The sequence below is a fragment of the Procambarus clarkii genome, chromosome 23 (genome assembly GCF_040958095.1).
Source record: "Procambarus clarkii isolate CNS0578487 chromosome 23, FALCON_Pclarkii_2.0, whole genome shotgun sequence".
NCBI classification, from domain to species: domain Eukaryota; kingdom Metazoa; phylum Arthropoda; class Malacostraca; order Decapoda; family Cambaridae; genus Procambarus; species Procambarus clarkii.
This window is the reverse complement of record NC_091172.1, coordinates 43,719,636-43,739,518: the sequence shown is the minus strand read 5'-3', so window position 1 is coordinate 43,739,518 and position 19,883 is coordinate 43,719,636. Positions and strand designations below refer to the sequence as shown.

General features: G+C 44.8%; 1 protein-coding gene across 1 annotated transcript in view; it reads left to right on the top strand.

The window, feature by feature from the left end:
* LOC138367840 (uncharacterized) overlaps positions 1 to 19,883 on the top strand; it is a 455,100-nt gene that overhangs the window by 226,751 nt on the left and 208,466 nt on the right. The window contains exon 3 of the mRNA XM_069329821.1: positions 2,252 to 2,374. Within this exon, the coding sequence (XP_069185922.1) occupies positions 2,252 to 2,374 (123 nt within the window). The remainder of the gene's footprint in view (positions 1 to 2,251; positions 2,375 to 19,883) is intronic.

Here is a 19,883-nt window from a genome sequence, read left to right as displayed (position 1 = left end):
TGATGTAGTTGTTAGTCTCTAGATGCTCCGTCAGGTAGTTGATGTAGTTGGTAGTCTCCAGATGCTCCAGCAGGTAGTTGGTAGTCTCCAGATGCTCCGTCATGTACTGTGTAGCCTCCAGAGGCTCTGGCAGGTAGTTGATGTAGTTGGTTGTCTTCAGATGCTCCGTCAGGTTGTTGGTAGTCTCTAGATCCTCCGTCATTTAGTTGATGTTGTTGGTAGTCTCCAGATGCTCCGTTAGATTGATGATGTAGTTGGTAGTCTCCAGAGGCTCCGTCATGTAGTTGGTAATCTCCAGATGCTCCGTCGTGTAGTTAATGTAGTTGGTAGTCTCCAGTTACTCTGTCAGGTAGTTGGTAGTCTCCAGATGATCCGGCAGGTAGTTGGTAGTCTCCAGATGCTCCGTCAGGTAGTTGGTAGTCTTCAGAAGCTCCATCAGGTACATCTCTATTGTCCTCTGTTCTTATTTCTCTGTACTTTTTCAGGGGTACTTTCGTTCATAGCTTCTCTGCATATTCTTTTGAACTTTAATTTTCTCGTTCCCTTAATTCTTGAGAGGAACGAACTGCTCGTTGCATCAGCACATATCCCAGCAATAAATTCCATCATCACATGTGTTATCTTCCCTTCCATTTGTCTTTCCCATTGAATTTCACACAGAAAGTTCTTTTTTTGTAATTCTCATTTCTTCAACAGGTTTCCTTGTGTTACCAACTCCGACAATTTCACTATGTCTTTAAGCGTGAGAATACAGTGGTCATCAGCTCCTAGAGCCAAGCATGAGAATACAGTGGTCACCAGCTCCTAGAGCCAAGCATAAGAATACAGTGGTCACTAGCTCCTTGAGCCAAGCATGAGAATACAGTAGTGTTACATCTTACCTTTTGAAGAAAATTTGAAAATTTCTGGATCAATATCCTCCAAATTGTTCAGTATTTTAAAAGTTTCAATGAGATCAGCCTTGTCACGCCTGGTTTGCAGTGTTGTTAGCCCTCTGGCCTTCAACCGTTCCTGATACGAGAGATGACTTAACTCTGGAATGACTTTTGTTGCTCGGTGTTGCACTTTCTCTAGAGCAGCTGTATCCTTCTAAAAATGAGGTCGCCATGCTTAGATACAGTAATCCAAATGAGGACGCACCAGAGATTTATACAGTTGAATCATTACCTTCTTTTCCTTAAAGTCAAATGTACGCCTGATAATTCCAAGGGTTTGGTTAGCTTTTCTGACTGCTGTTCCCAACTGTTGTGAGTGGTGTATTTTGACTCCAAGGTCCTTTTCTTCATCAATCTGCTGTAATGTAATGCTATTAATTTGGTAGTTGCACGAGTCGATATTAAAAAGTATTTGCAAGTGTTCTGACCATCTATGAAGTTCATATAGATCTCTTTGTAAAGATTCAATTTCACTATAATTTTCCACTTTACCATAAATCTTTGTGTCAACTGGAAATTTGATGATGTGGTTTGTAATATTCTCGTCTATGTCATTGATGTATATGACAAAAAGGGTTGGCTCCAAAACGGACCCTTGTGGCACCCCTCTTATCACATTTCTCCATTCTGACTCATTCCTATTTAGCACGACCCTTTGTTTTCTTTCCTTCAACCATTGTTTTACCCATTCTAATATTTTTACCATTTATTCCATGTGCTTGTAATTTTCTTGCTAGTCTTTCATGTGGTACCTTATCAAAAGCGTTAACAAAATCTATGTATACTACATCCAGTAGCTGAGTACCTGGTAACCGCTTTAAAAAATGTGAGCAAGTTTGTAGAGCAGGATCTCTCTTTAACAATGCCATGATGTGTTGATTGTACAAGGTCGTTCACTTTGATGGTGAATGATTCTCTCCCTGAGGATTCTCTCCATGAGCTTGCCGATGTGTGATGTCAAGCTAATCGCCCGGTAGTTTTCTGCTGAGGTCTTTCTGCCTTTTTTGAAAATACGGGTAACATTTGCATATTTCCCATCTTGGGGAACTACCCCAATTGGGTCAGAGATTTTGTGAAAAGTAGTTTCAGTGGTAGGCATAATTCTTCTGACAGTTCCTTTATGACTTTGGATAGGATTCCATCCACACCTGGGACTTTTGAATCTTTTAGTGTGTAAATGTTCTTTCTAATTTTTTCCCATATACCATCCTGGAGGAGATGTACATAATCAAGTGCAATTTAAATTCTTGAAGCTTTTTTTCTGAATTGACGTTTAATTTCCAAAATACTGAAGCTGGGTTTGTTTGATTCATCAGATGAGCAGCACGAGCGAGATGGAGGAGATTACTGGTAAGTTTCTGGAAGAGTTCCGTCAACCCGGCCAGGATCCCCATCAACTCATCGCTAAATACGATGAGTTGTGTAAGATCTACGACAAGGTAACTATAGTTTACATTTTTGTTTATTAGACCATTATTGTTGTTAACTTGCCCGTTGTCTAGGACCCATAACATTATACATGTTTTCTACGACCCATAACATCATACACATTGTCTAGGACCCATAACATCAAACACGTTGTCTAGGACCACTAACATCATACACGTTGTTTAGGACCCATAACATCATACACATTGTCTAGGACCCATAACATCATACACCTTGTCTAGGACCCCTAACATCATACACATTGTCTAGGACCCATAACATAATACACGTTGTCTAGGACCTATAACATCATACTAGATCATGATGATTCTCACCATGATTTGAACAAACTTAAAATTGTTCACTGACTTCTTTTTGTCGTCAGTTTACCTTTTCACATTATAGTTTTAAATGTAAACTAGACCAAGTGTTTTAAGTGTTAAATAAGTGTTAACTTCGCAGAACAATTCTATAACACACTTTACACGGATGAATATAAAGTGTTTGATTGTTTATATGCTGCTCTAGCAGGGATATTTATAAATACATGTGGTACCTAGTAGCCAGAACGTACTTCTCGGCCTACTATGCAAGGCCCGATTTGCCTAATAGGCCGAGTGATTTTCTTTATTATCAATAAATGTTTTCCAAATAGTTTATTTGAATTAGTATTATTATTTTATATCAAGACCATAATTTATTGACTTACTTGTGTTAGTTTAGGTTACGTTAAAATAGGTTAGGTTAGGTTAGGTAGGGTTTGTTAGGTTCGGTCATATATCTACGTTAGTTTTAACTAAAATTTAAACAAATTAACTTATACATAATGAAATGGACAGATTTATCATTTCATACCACCTGCTGGGTATACTACCTGCAGGGTATACCACCTGCTGGGAATACCACCTGCTGGGTATACCACCTGCTGGGTATAATATCGGCTGCGTATATCACCTGCTAGGTATACTACCAGCTGTGTATACAACCTGCTGGGTATACTACCTGCAGGGTATGCCACCTGCTAGGTATACAACCTGCTGGGTACACAACCTTCTATGTATACCACCTGCTAGGTGTACTACATGCTGGGTATACCGCCTTCTGGGTATATCACTTGCTGGGTATACCACCTGCTGGGTATACCAACTGCTGGGTATATCACATGTTGGGTATACCACCTGCTTGGTATACCACCTGCTGGGTATACCACCTGCTGGGTATATAACCTGCTAGGTATATCACATGCTGGTTATAAATCCTGCTGGGTATACCACCTACTGGGTATACCTCCTGCTGGGTATACTACCTGCTGGGTATACCACCTGCTGGGTATACTACCAACTGTGTATACAACCTTCTGGGTATACTACCTACTGGGTATACCACCGGCTGGGTATTTCACTTACTGGATATACAACTCTCTGGGTATACAACCTTGTAGGTATACTACCAGCTGGTTATACCACCCGCTGGGCATACATCCTGCAGGGTATACCACCTGCTGGGTACACAACATCCTGGGAATACCACCTGCTAGGTACACCACCTGCTGGATATTCAACCTTCTGGGAATACGACCTGCTGTGTATACAATCTGCTGTGTATTCCACCTGCTGGGTATACCACCTGCTGGGTATTTCACCTGCTGTGTATACCACCTGCTGGGCATACCAACTGCCGGGTATACCACCTGCTGGGTATACCACCTGCTGGGTACACCACCTGCTGGGAATACGACCTGCTGGGTATACAAATTGCCGGATTTATCACCTGCCGATTTAACACCTGCTGGGTATATCAACTGCTGGGTATACCAACTGCTGGGTATACCAACTGCCGGGTATACCACCTACTGGGTATACCAACTGTTGAGTATACCACCTACTGGGTATACCAACTGCTGGGTATAACTCTTACTGGGTATACCAACTGCTGGGTATACCACCTGCCGGGTATACGACCTACTGGGTATACCACCTGACGGGTATACGACCTACTGGGTATACCATCTGCCGGGTATACGACCTACTGGGAATACCAACTGCCGGGAATACCACCTGCTGGGTATACCAACTGCTGGGTATACCAACTGCCGGGTATACCACATTCCGGGTATGCCACATGCTGGGTATACCACATGCTGGGTGTACCACCTGCTGGGTATACCACATGCTGGGGGTACCACCTGATGGATATACCACCTGCTGGATATACCAACTGCTGGGTATACCAACTGCCGGGTATACCACCTTCTGGGTATACCAACTGCTAGGTATACCACCTGATGGGTATACATCCTGCTGGGTATGCCACCTGCTGGGTATACCACCTGCTGGGTATATCACCTGCTGGGTATACCACCTGCTGGGTATACCACCTGCTTGATATACAACCTGCTGGGTATATAACCTGTTAGGTATATCAACTGCTGGATATACATCCTGCTGGGTATACCACCTGCTGGGTTTACCTCCTGCTGGGTATACAACTTGCTGGGTATACTACCTGCTGGGTATACCACCTGCTGAGTATTTCACTTACTGGAGATACAACCCTCTGGGTATACAACCTACTAAGTATACTACCAGCTGGGTATACCACCAGCTGGGCGTAGATCCTGCTGGGTATACCACCTGCTGGGTATCCTACCAGCTGGGTATACCACCCGCTAGGTATGTCACCTGTTGGGTATACTACCTGCTGGGTAATCACCTACTGGGTATACTACCTGCTAGGTATACTACCTGCTGTGTATACCACCTGATAGATTTACTACCTGCTGGGTATACTACCTGTGAGGTATACCACCTGCTAGGTATACTACTTGCTGGGTATACCACCTGCTGTGTATACAACCTGCTGGATATATCACCTGCTGGATATATCACCTGCTGGGTATATCACCTGCTGGGTATACAACCTCCTGGGTATACAACCTCCTGGGTATACCACCTGCTGGGTATACAACCTGCAGGGTATATCACCTGCTGGGTATACAATCTACTAAGTATACAAACTGCTGGGTATACCCTCTGGTGGGTTTACCACCTTTTTGTATACCACCAGCTAGGTATATTACTTGCTGGGTATATCACCTGCTGAGTATTTCAATTGCTGGGTATTCAACCTTCTGGGTATTAGACTTGCTGGGTATACTATAAGCTAGGTATACCACCTGATGGGTATACATCCTGCTGGGTATACCATCTGCTGGGTATGCAACTTGCTGGGTATAACACCTGCTGGGTATACCACCTGCTGGGTATACAACATGCTGGGTATACCACCTACTGGGTAAACTACATTTTGAATATACAACCTGCTGGGTATACAACCTGCAGGGTACACCACCTGCTGGGTATACCACCTGCTGGGTACACCACCTGCTGGATATTCAACCTGCTGGGAATACGACCTGCTGGGTATACAAATTGCCGATTTTATCACCTGCCGGTTTAACACCTGCTGGGTATACCAACTGCTGGGTATACCAACTGCTGGGTATACCAACTGCCGGGTATACCACCTACTGGGTATACCAACTGTTGAGTATACCACCTACTGGGTATACCAACTGCTGGGTATAACTCCTACTGGGTATACCAACTGCTGGGTATACCACCTGCCGGGTATAGCACCTACTAGGTATACCACCTGACGGGAATACGACCTACTGGGTATTCCACCTGCCGGGGTATACGACCTACTGGGAATACCAACTACCGGGAATACCACCTGCTGGGAATACCAACTGCTGGGTATGTCAACTGCCGGGTATACCACTTTCCGGGTATACAACCTGCTTGGTATACCACATGCTGGGTGTACCACCTGCTGGGTATACCACATTCTGTGGGGTACCACCTGCTGGCTATACCACCTGCTGAATATACCAACTGCTGGGTATACCAACTGCCGGGTATACCACCTTCCGGGTGTACCACATGCTGGGTATACCACATGCTGGGTGTACCACCTGCGGGGTATACCACATTCTGGGGGTACCAACTGCTAGGTATACCAGCTGATGGGTATACATCCTGCTGGGTATGCCACCTGCTGGGTATGCAACCTGCTGGGTATATCACCTTCTGGGTATACCACCTGCTGGGTATATAACATGTTGGGTATACCACCTACTGGGTAAACCACCTGCTGAGTATACAACCTGCTGAGTACACCTCCTGCTGGATATTCAACCTGCTGGGAATACGACCTACTGGGCATACAACCTGTTGTGTATTCCACCTGCTTGATATTCAACCTGCTAGGTATACTATCAGCTAGGTATACCACCTGATGGGTATACATCCTGCTGGTTATACCACCTGCTAGGTATACCACCTGCTGGGTATATCACCTGCTGGGTATATCACCTGCTGGGTATACCACCTGCTTGATATACAACCTGCTGGGTATATAACCTGTTAGGTATATCAACTGCTGGGTATACATCCTGCTGGGTATACCACCTGCTGGGTATACCTCTTGCTGGGTATACTACCTGCTGGGTATACTACCAGCTGTGTATACAACCTTCTGGGTATACTACCTGCTGGGTATACCACCAGCTGGGTATATCTCCTGCTGGGTATACAACTTGCTGGGTATACTACCTGCTGGGTATACCACCTGCTGAGTATTTCACACACTGGAGATACAACCCTCTGGGTATACAACCTACTAAGTATACTACCAGCTGGGTATACCACCAGCTGGGCGTACATCCTGCTGGGTATACCACCTGTTGGGTATCCTACCAGCTGGGTATACCACCCGCTAGGTATGTCACCTGTTGGGTATACTATCTGCTGGGTAATCACCTACTGGGTATACTACCTGCTGGGTATACTACCTGCTGTGTATACCACCTGCTAGGTATACTACTTGCTGGGTATACCACCTGCTGTGTATACAACCTGCTGGATATATAACCTGCTGGATATATCACCTGCTGGGTATATCACCTGCTGGGTATACAACCTCCTGGGTATACCACCTGCTGGGTATACATCCTGCAGGGTATATCACCTGCTGGGTATACATCCTACTGGGTATACAAACTGCTCGGTATACCCTCTGGTGGGTATACCACCTTCTTGTATACCAACAGCTAGGTATATTACCTGCTGGGTATACCACCTGCTAAGTATTTCAATTGCTGGGTATTCAACCTTCTGGGCATGAAACTTGCTGGGTATACTATCAGATAGGTATACCACCTGATGGGTATATATCCTGCTGGGTATACCATCTGCTGGGTATGCAACTTGCTGGGTATAACACCTGCTGGGTATCCCACCTGCTGGGTATACCACCTACTGGGTAAACTACATTTTGAGTATACAACCTGCTGGGTATACAACCTGCAGGGTACACCACCTGCTGGATATTCAACCTGCTGGGAATACGAACTCCTGGGTATACAACCTGCTGTGTATTGCACCTAGTGGGTATTCAACCTGCTAGGTATACTATCAGCTGGGTATACCACCTGATGGGTATACACCCTGCTGGGTATACCACCTGCTAGGTATACCACCTGCTAGGTATATCACCTGCTGGGTATACCACCTGCTGAGTATACCACCTGCTGGGTATACAACCTGCTGGGTATTTCACCTGCTAGGTATATCACCAGCAGGGTATACATCCTGCTGGATATACAACCTGCTATGTATACCTCCTGCTGGGTATACTACCTGCTGGGTATACCACCTGCTTAGTATTTCACTTACTGGGAATACAACCCTCTGGGTAAACAACATGCTAAGTATAATTCCAGCTGGGTATACCACCAGCTGGGCCTACATCCTGCTGGGTATACCATTTGCTGGGTATACCACCTGCTGGGTATACAACCTGCTGGGTAAACCACCTGCTGAGAATACCACCTGCTAGGTACACCACCTGCTGGATATTCAACCTTCTGGCAATAAGACTTGCTGGGTATACAATCTGCTGTGTATTCCACCTGCTGGGTATACCACCTGCTGGGTATACCACCTGCTGGGTGTTTCACCTGCTGGGTATACCAACTGCCGGGTATACCACCTTTTGGGTATACCACATGCTGAATACAACACCTGCTGGATATTCAACCTGCTGGGAATAGGACCTGCTGGGTATACAACCTGCTGTGTATTCCACCTGCTGGGTATACCACCTGCTGGGTATTTCACCTGCTGGGTATACTAACTGCCGGGTATACCACCTGCTTGGTATACCAACGGTCGGGTTTACCAACTGTTGGGTATACTACCTGCTGGGTATACAAATTGCCTGTTTTATCACCTGCAGGTTTAACACCTGCCGGTTTAATACCACATGCTGTGTGTACCACCTGCTGGCTATACCACCTGCTGGATATACTAACTGCCGGGTATACCAACTGCCGGGTATACCACCTTCTGCTTATACTACCTGCTGGGTTAACCACTGGCTGGGTATATCTCCTACTGGGTATACAACTTGCTGGGTATACTACCTACTGGGTATACCACCAGCTGAGTCTTCACTTACTGGGAATACAACCCCTCTGGGTGTACAACCTGCTAAGTATATTACCAGCTGGGTATACCACCAGCTGGGCATACAACCACCTGGGTATACTACCTGCTGGGTATACAACCTGCTGGGAATAAAATCTGCTGGGTAAACCACCTGCTGAGAATACCACCTGCTATGTACACCACCTGCTGGATATTCAACCTTCTGGAAATAAAACCTGCTGGGTATACAATCTGCTGTGTATTCCACCTGCTGGGTATACCACCTGCTGGGTATTTCACCTGCTGGGTATACCACCTGCTGGGTATTTCACCTGCTGGGTATACCACCTGCTCGGTAATTCACCTGTTGGGTATACCACCTGCTGGGTATACTAACTCCCGGGTATACCACCTGCTATGTATACCACCTACTGGGTATACCATCAATTGGGTATACCGCCTACTGGGTATTCCAACTGCCGGGTATACCACCTGCCGGTTATACCACCTACTACTTATACCAACTGCCGGGTAAACCACCTGCCGGGTATACGACCTACTGGCTATTCCACCTGCTGGCTATACCACCTGCTAGATATACCAACTGCTGGGTATAACAACTGCCGGGTATACCACCTGCTGGGTATACCACCTACTGGGTATACCATCAATTGGGTATACCACCTACTGGGTATACCAACTGCCAGGTATACCACCTGCCTGGTATACCACCTAGTTGTATTAACTGTCGGGTATACCACCTTCCGGGTATACCACCTGCTGGGTATACCACATGCTGGGTGTACCACCTGCTGGCTATACCACCTGCTGGATATACCAACTGATGGGTATAACAACTGCCGGGTATACCACCTTCCGGGTATACCAACTGCTGGGTATACCAAATGCTGGGTATACCATCTGTAGGGTATATCAACAGCTGCGTATACCAACTGCTGGTTATACTGGGTAACTGCCGGGTATGTGACCTTCTGGGTATATCAACTTCCGGGTATACCACCTTTTTTGGTATACCAACTGCTGGGTATACCAACTGTCAGGTATACGAACTGCCGGGTATACCACCTGCTTGGTATACCAACTGCTGGGTATACCAACTGTCGGGTATGCCACCTGCTGGTTATACCACCTGCTGGGTATATCACCTGCTGGGTATAACACCTGCTGATTATTCCACCTGCTGGGTATACCACCTGCTGAGTATATCACCTGCTGGGTATATCACCTGCTGGGTATACCACCTGCTGGGTTCACCACCAGCTGGATATTCAACCTGCTGGGAATACGACCTGCTGGGTATACAACCTGCGGTGTACTCCACCTGCTGGGTATTCCACCTGCTGTGTACTCCATCTGCTGGGTATTCCACCTATTCCGGATATACCACCTGCTTGGTATACCACCTGCCAGGTATAGCAACTTTCGGGTATACCAACTGCTGGGTAAACTACCTGCTGGGCATACCACCAGCTTGGTATACTAACTGCTTGGTTTACCACCAGCTGGGTATACTAACTGCGGGGTATATTACCTGCTGGGTATACCAATTACTGTGAATACTACCTGGAGGGTTTACCACTGGCTGTGTATGTCACCTGCTGGGTGCACTAGTTGCTGGGTATAGTACCTGCTAGGTATACTAACTGCTAATATAGCACCTGGTGGGTATAGAACCTGCTGGGTATACCACCTGCTGGGTATACCATCTCTTAGGTATACCACCTGCAGGGTATACCATGTGCTGGGTATACCATCTGCTGGGTATACCACCTGCCGGGTATACCACCTGCTGGGTATAATACCTGCGCCGTATACCACCTGCTGGGTATATCACCTGCTGGGAATCTCACCTGCTGGGTCTACTACCTCCTGGGTATACCACCTGCTGAATGTACCACATGCTGGGTATACCACCTGCTGGGTATACCTCCTGCTGGGTATACAACCTGCTGGGTATACCAACTGCTGGGTATACAACCTGCTGGGTATATCACCTGCTGGGTATACTACCTTCTGGGTATTCCATCTGCTGGGTACACCACCTGCTGGGTATGCCACCTGCTGTGAATTCTACCTGCTGGATATACCACCTACTGGGTATACTACCTGCTTGGTATACCACATGCTGGGTATACCATCTGCTGGGTATACAACCTGCTGGGTATACCACCTGCCGGGTATACCACCTACTGTTTATTCCAACTGCCGGATATACCACCTTCCGGGTATACCACCTGCTGCGTATACCACATACTGGGTGTACCACCTGCTGGCTGTACCACCTGCTAGATATATCAACTGCTGGGTATAACAACTGCCGGGTATACCACCTGCTGGGTATACCATCTACTGGGTATACCATCAATTGGGTATACTACCTTCTGGGTATACCAACTGCCGGGTATACCACCTACTAGTTATACCAACTGCCGGGTAAACCACCTGCCGGGTATACGACCTACTGGGTATACCACCTTCCAGGTATAACACCTGCTGGGTATACCACATGCTGGGTGTACCACCTGCTGGCTATACCACCTGCTGGATATGCCACCTGCTGTGAATTCTACCTGCTGGATATACCACCTACTGGGTATACTACCTGCTGGGTATACCACATGCTGGGTATACCATCTGCTGGGTATACAACCTGCTGGGTATATCACCTGCTGGGTATACAACCTGCCGGGTATACCACCTACTACTTATACCAACTGCAGGGTAAACCACCTGCCGGGTATACGACCTACTGGTTATTCCAACTGCCGGATATACCACCTTCCGGGTATACCACCTGCTGCGTATACCACATGCTGGGTGTACCACCTGCTGGCTATACCACCTGCTAGATATACCAACTGCTGGGTATAACAACTGCCGGGTATACCACCTGCTGGGTATACCACCTGCTGGGTATACCACCTACTGGGTATACTATGAATGTGGTATACCACCTACTGGGTATACCAACTGCCGGGTATACCACCTGCCGGGTATACCACCTACTAGTTATACCAACTGCCGGGTAAACCACCTGCCGGGTATACGACCTACTGGGTATACCACCTTCTGGGTATAACACCTGCTGGGTATACCACACGTTGGGTGTACCACCTGCTGGCTATACCACCTGCTGGATATACCAACTGATGGGTATAACAACTGCCGGGTATACCACCTTCCGGGTATACCAACTGCTGGGTATACCAAATGCTGGGTATACCATCTGTAGGGTATATCAACTGCTGCGTATACCAACTGCTGGTTATACTGGGTAACTGCCGGGTATATCACCTGGGTATATCAACTTCCGGGTATACCACCTTTTTTGGTATACCAACTGCTGGGTATACCAACTGTCGGATATACGAACTGCCGGGTATAATACCAGCTGGGTATTCCACCTGCTGGGTATACGAACTGCTGGGTATAATACCAGCTGGGTATTCCACCTGCTTGGTATATCACCTGCTGGGTATAGCACCTGCTGCGTATATCACCTGCTGGGTATACCACCTGCTGGGTATATAACCTGCTGGGTATATCACCTGCTGGGTATACCACCTGCTGGGTATACCACCTGCTGAGTATACCACCTGCTGGGTATATCACCTGTTGGGTTCACCACCAGCTGAATATTCAACCTGATGGGAATACGACCTGCTGGGTATACAGCCTGCTGTGTACTCCACCTGCTGGGTATTCCACCTGCTGTGTACTCCATCTGCTGGGTATTCCACCTATTCCGGATATACCACCTGCTTGGTATACCACCTGCTAGGTATAGCAACTTTCGGGTATACCAACTGCTGGGTATACTACCTGCTGGGCATACCACCTGCTAGGTATATTACCTGCTGGGTATACCACCTGCTGGGTATACCACCTGCTTGATATACCACGTGCTCGGTATACCACCTGCTAGGTATAACACCTGCTGGGTATACCACCTGCGAGATAAATCACATGCTGGATATACCTGCTGGGTTTACCATCTGTTGGGTATACTTCCTGCTGGGTATATCACCTGCTGGATATACTACCTTCTGGGTATACCACCTGCGGAGTATACCACTAGCTGAGTATACAACCTGCTGGGTATACCACCTGCTGGGTATACAACCTGCTGGGTATACCACCTGCTGGGCATACAACTTGCTGGGTATATCACCTGCTGGGTATACTACCTGCTGGTTATTCCACCTGCTGGGTATACCACCTGCTGGTTATACCACCTGCTGGGTTTACAGCCTACTGGGTATTCAACCTGCTGTGTATACCACCTGCTGGGTATACAACCTGCTAGGTATACAACCTGCTGTGTATACCACCTGCTGTGTATACCACCTGCTGGGTATCCAACCTGCTGGATATACAACCTGCTGGGTATACCACCTGCTGGGTATACTAACTGTTTGGTATACAACCTGTTGGATATACAACCTGCTGGGTATACCACGTGCTGTATATACCATGTGCTGGGTATACAACCTGCTGGGTATACCACCTGCTGGGTGTACCACCTGCTGGGTGTACCACCTGCTGGGTATACAACCTGGTGGATATACATCCTGCTGGGTATATCCCCTGCTGGGTATACCACTTGTTGTGTATTCAACCTGCTGGATATACCACCTGCTTGGTATGTCACCTGCTGGGTATACTAACTGATGGGTATACTATGTGCTGGATATACCACCTGCTGGGTATGCTACCTGCTGGGTATACCACCTGCTGCGTATACTACCTGCTGGGTATGCTGCCTCCTTGGTTTACATGTTGGGTATTCCACCTGCTGGGTATACGAACTGCTGGGTATAATACCAGCTGGGTATTCCACCTGCTTGGTATATCACCTGCTGGGTATAGCACCTGCTGGTTATACCACCTGCTGCGTATATCACCTGCTGGGTATACCACCTGCTGGGTATATAACCTGCTGGGTATATCACCTGCTGGGTATACCACGTGCTGGATATACCACCTGCTGGGTATGCTACCTGCTCGGTATACCACCTGCTGCGTATACTACCTGCTGGGTATACTGCCTCCTTGGTTTACATGTTGGGTATTCCACCTGCTGGGTATACTACCTTCTGGGTATACCACTTGCTGGGTATACCACCTGCTGGGTATACAACCTGCTGGGTATACAACCTGTTGGGTATACCAACTGCTGGATATACAATCTGCTGTGTATATCACCTGCTGGGTATACTACCTGCTGGGTATTCCACCTGCTGGGTATACCACCTGCTGGGTATGCCACTTGCTGGGAATACTACCTGCTGGATATACCACCTGCTGGGTATACTACATGATGTGTATACCTCATGCTGGGTATACCACCTGCTGGGTAACATCCTGCTGGGTATTCCACCTGCTGGGTATACTACCTGCTGGGTATACAACCAGCTGGGTATATCACCTGCTGGGTATATCACCTGCTGGGTATACCACTTGTTGGGTATATCACTTGCTGGGTATACCACCTGCTGGGTATACCACCTGCTGGGTATACCACCTACTGGGTATACCACCTGCTGTGTATACCTATTCGTTGCCTTGTTGGGTTGAATGTTCTACACAGTAGGCACTTCTGTAGTTTTATTGATTAAGACAGCAAGGTGTATAACTGGCCAGCCGAGGTCCTAACCTACTCTGGGTCTGTGAGAGAACTGAGCCTGCTGCAAGCACGGCTGGTGCTCCTCTGTCTGGCGTGACGTCAGAGGCCTACTCGCCTGTGATTGGTTATGTCTCAACCGCCATATAATTTGAGTATAACACAGCTCGGACACGCTACCTATTCGACGTCCCTTGTCGACAAGCTCTGGCTAGCTATATAGTTACAATGATACTGAAAGGACCTCTGTGGTATTCAATAATGGCTTACATATGAAATTTGCATAATAAACATTAAAAGAAGATCAGGTGTGAAAAATCATGGTAACAACGCTTTAATTAAACCAGAGTATTAAGAACATGTGTGTATCTACTTATCAGATATAAACAATACAACTCAAGGTATTGCCTAAACAAAATTATTAACATGTGTCAATGGCAAGTGCTTGAAACAATACAAAATCAAACAATTGTAACATTAATGGAAAAAAGTTCTGACCTAACAACCACAAATGAATTTTAAGATTAGATAATGATTTTTTTTTGTTAATGTACATAATATTTACAATATATTTACAAGCTATATACAAGACCTGGATCAAGAAGACTAACATCTGAGTGATAGCGGTCAGGATTCACTGGCCTCAATGTGGTTGCTAGAACCCTTAATGAACTCTTATGACAAGCACTGTAAAAATACAAATGGCAGTAGACTTAACAATGGCACCTAATTTATATCACTGAATAAAGTTGAGAAAAACTTCATTATGCTATATATATAATGATAATAACAAGACACATGTGGTGAAAATACTGCAAATGAATTTTGCAAAGCAAAACAGAATAACTGCAGAGTGCACTCAATTATAAATTCTGCGAATATCTACACCTAGCTCATCCAGAGCACTATACAACTCTGGTTCTGACTGAAGGTCAGGAACAGATGAAACTGCATGTGACAAACTATCATCTTGAGATATATCCTCGTTAACATCTAGCCAATGGACATGTGGTGAGTGCACGGTTGAAACGAGAGGTCTAGATCTAAGATTATAAGTGCTAGTATGGGGTTGCTGAACATCAAGTGGTATGTCAACCCAACCTGTCCTCTTAAAAAGAACGTCGCTTTTGGCCGTTTGCCAGTATGGCCGAATTTGGACGTAATTTGAAAATGAAAAAAAAATGAAAATGAATTTGTGATTTTTTTCAACAACAATAGGTTAAGGGTCCTCTGATAGGTTAGGTGGGCAGAAAATTCTTATAAAGTTTCAAAACGTTATGAAAAACGTTAATTTGAAGTGCCCTCTCATAACCTCTGTGTGTACGCCGTACGTGGACGACTCAAATAGAAAACGGAACAGAACGTCACTTTTGTGAGTCGATTTCATTTCAAATTATGTCCAAATTTGGCCATTGCGCGCATACCAGCCAAAAGTGACGTTATTTTTAAGAGGACGGGTTGGTCAACCACAGAAGGTGGTGTCCCAATAGGAGAATCTGTCTGGGTAAGTTCATTGTCATCTTCCTCATCAGTCTCATCAACAGTCATTTTAGCTAACTTCATGTGGTCTAAATGTTCATTTATATACTCTCCTGTTACCACTTGTACCTGTCTGTACTTGTTACCTTTGAAAAGCTCGGTTACCTTATATGGACCCAAAACTTTCTTAGTTAACTTGTACATAGGGCCAGACCTGTGTTGGTTACGTACCATTACTACAGATCCAATAGTTATTTTACTGGGTTTAGCTCGTGCATTCCTTGCTAGAGTGAACTCGGCTGTTGCTTTGGACAGTTGTTCTTGTATTTTCTTAAATACTAGTTGCATCTGTCTACGCTTCACTTGAACAAAATCATCTACGTTATATAAGGGAGTAGGAGGTACATTAATCAATTCATTAGGGAGGATCTTATCTGTACCATAAAGAATAGCGTGAGGTGTGTCACCTGTAGAAACATTAATTGAAGAATTTATAGCACACTGAATTAAGGGTATAAAATCATCCCAATTGTTGTTATAAAAATTCAACGTGACTCTCAAGGCATCTAACACTTTCCTGTTAGTACGTTCAGCTAATCCGTTGCTTGCTGGATGGTAAGGCATTATACTACATTTTTTAATGTTATATAAATCACACAAGCTAGTTAAAATACTATTACTGAATTCTGGACCATTATCTGAAAGGATTACTTTAGGCATACTATATCGACAAATTATTTGGTCATGGAATGCGCTGGCTATAGTTTCTGCTGTTTTGTTCGGGATAGGAACTAGTTCGCAATACTGTGAAAAATTATCGACCATTACAAGCAAATGTTTGTTCCCTTTTTCTGTTTCTACAAAATTTGTCAACAAATCCATCGATACTCGTTTCCAAGGAGCTTTAGTTGTTGGGTACACCTGAATTGCATTAGGTCCTGAAACATGTCCCTTGTGCTGTAAGCAAGTTAAACATCTGTCACCATAATGAGCAATCTCCTTAGCCATTTTTGGCCAAAAATACTTCAATCGACCTTGTTGGAGCGTACGATCCTTTCCTGGATGTGTACTTGCGGGATCATCATGGAGAATTTTTAACACAGTTGGTACTAAGACAGCTGTCTTGGTACCAACTAACTGACAACATTTCCTCGCGGCTGTCCCTAGCTTTACTACTCTACACAGTAAATTGTCTAACATCACTAATTCTTTCAATGGCACTAGTGGTTTATGAATCGGGCGAGTGTCTTGCTTAGTCAAAAATTTAATGACGGGTGCCCATATGGGGTCTTGTCTTTGTTCCGTCTCGACTACTGTAGCATCTAATGCTGGGTAATTTAACTGAATTGCAGGTACGTGTCGAGAAAACGTATCTGCTACAACATTTTGCTTTCCTGGAATATAACCAAATGTGGGATTGAATTCTTGAATTGTGAGCAAATATCTAGCAAACTTTCCAACTGGATTCTTATTTTTGAACAAGGGAATTAATGGTTGGTGATCTGTAAGAACATGAACTGGGTAATTATAAATTGTATCCTTGAAATGTTTAAGTGCCCAAACAACTGCCAAGGCTTCTCGTTCTGTTGCGCTATAATTTTTCTCTTCTTTAGATAATGTGCGGCTAGCATAAGCTATTGCGTGATCTCTGTGACCTTCTGTTTGAAGTAATGCAGCACCTAGACCTATGTCACTAGCATCTGTAACCAACGTAAAAGGTTTAGAAAAATCTGGGTACCTAAGGACAGGTGACGAAATCAAGGCTGACTTGAGTTTTTTGAATGACTGATCCTGGGCCTCTCCCCAATCAAAGGGTTCATCTTTTCTTTGCAACTTGTAAAGTGGAGCGGCTATAATAGAGAATCCAGCAATAAATGAACGATAAAATCCTACAAGACCTGTGAACTGTTTTACGGCTTCTGCGGTACGAGGCGTTGGAAAATCACGGGCAGCAATAATCTTTGATTCATTCAATGTAATACCTGAAGGTGTAACTGTATGACCTAGGAAATTAATCTTCTCCTTTAAAAATGAACATTTTGCAAGCTTTATTTTTAAATTAGCTTCAGCGAGCTTTGCAAGTACTTTCTCAAGGTTCTGGAAATGAGTCTGAACAACTTGTGACATGATTATTAGATCATCAAAGTAAACTAGAAGAGTACTGTAGTGTTTGTGTGTAGCTGAGGAAGTCTTGGTTGTAGGGTTGATATAAAGCCATTGCTTGGTTACTGACTTTAATACTTATAAACGATTACATGACTAGTAGATACCAAGCTGGTGGCGTCCTGTATGTCCTCCTGTTTACCTCTCTGCTGGTGACTGAGCCGTAGCACATTATAACGGATGGTACCGTTTTCTGTGAACATGACATCCCTCCTTTTCTTTAAAAAGATTGAATACATGATGTCTACCATGCTTGTAGCACAAAGCAAAGTTATTAACACAAAGTAAGTTACTAACACATCAAGAGATATTGCATACATTTAACATTAATTAAGCACACAAAGAATTTAAACAACTTAATCTTTACCACAAAGGATTTCAATGTTAAAAATACAAATGCAATGTTAAACAAAAATGAAAGAAACTGTAATACAAAGTTACAAAATATTAAATGAGAGATCTGCATTATTCAAACAATATTAAATTTAGTTCAGCATAACAAGTAAATACTTTGCATTACATAGGAACACAATTAATCATCAAATCGTGTAGGGCGTTTAACATGACGTTTAGAACGAGAGTCCTTAAATACAAGAACATCCCTTGATGAATTGTTTGTTGGGTTATAAGTCATTTTTTCTTTTTCCTTTGTACGACTTTGCACTTCATCATTTTCTACACTAGTTGGAATCACTTTGAAATAAGCCATATTACGTGTTATACTATGATCTCTATTACTCGCTGTTACCATATTTCCTTTTACACTAATCACTTTATATGGTTTTGTATCATACGGCACATCTAGCTTTCCCTCTTTTTTCTTTTTAACTAGAACAGTGTCTCCAACCTTTATGACATGTTCCTTTGCACGTTGATCATGAGCAATTTTCATTTTGCCCTTGGCTAGTGCATCCTTCTGAGCGAGACGTTTATCCGTTACCTCGGCTGGCATGACAGGTAGTGCGATTCTCATAGGACGTCCAAATAAAAGTTCACCAGTCGACTTGCCCAGTGTTCCATGTGGTGTTGCACGGTAGTTCCTGAGAAAAGCATACATAGCTTGTTTCCAGGATCGTCCTTCGGCATGAGCACAGTGTACCGCTTTCATGAGAGGTTGCATGAATCTCTCAACTTCTCCATTTGCTTGAGGATGTAGTGGCATCACACTGCGGTGTTTGAATCCAATATGCTCAGCAAAGTTGACGAAGTCTTGTCTATTGAATGGCGGTCCATTGTCCATCTTGACAACTTCAGGAATGCCAAAGTTTGAAAAGATCTTGTCGAGTTTCGGGATGACAGCCTTTGCAGATGTGGAAGTGATGATTTCTACTTCTGGATAACGTGAGTGTTCATCAATGACTACCATCAAGTACTCTCCAGTTGGTAGTGGTCCGCAGAAGTCCATCGATACTTCCGTCCATGGTGCAGCAGGTAGTGGTGAAGGTTGTAGAGGTGTTGGTCTTGAAGTATCCACTGCAGCTTGGCAAGGGACACAGGCATCATGCATGTCCTTTGCTTGACGATCAATGCCAGGAAACCACACCTTTTCTCGTAGCAGCTGTTTGGTCCTAACAAGACCTTGGTGTCCTTGATGTGCAAGCTTCAGAGCTCGTTGCTGGAGAACAGCTGGAATGACAATACGAGTACCTCGCAGCACGGTGTCGCGTTGTTGCGTAACACTTAATTCTGTCTGGATGCGTTCAAGTGCTTTGAATGCATCTTGGTCAACTCCTGAGGGTGGGA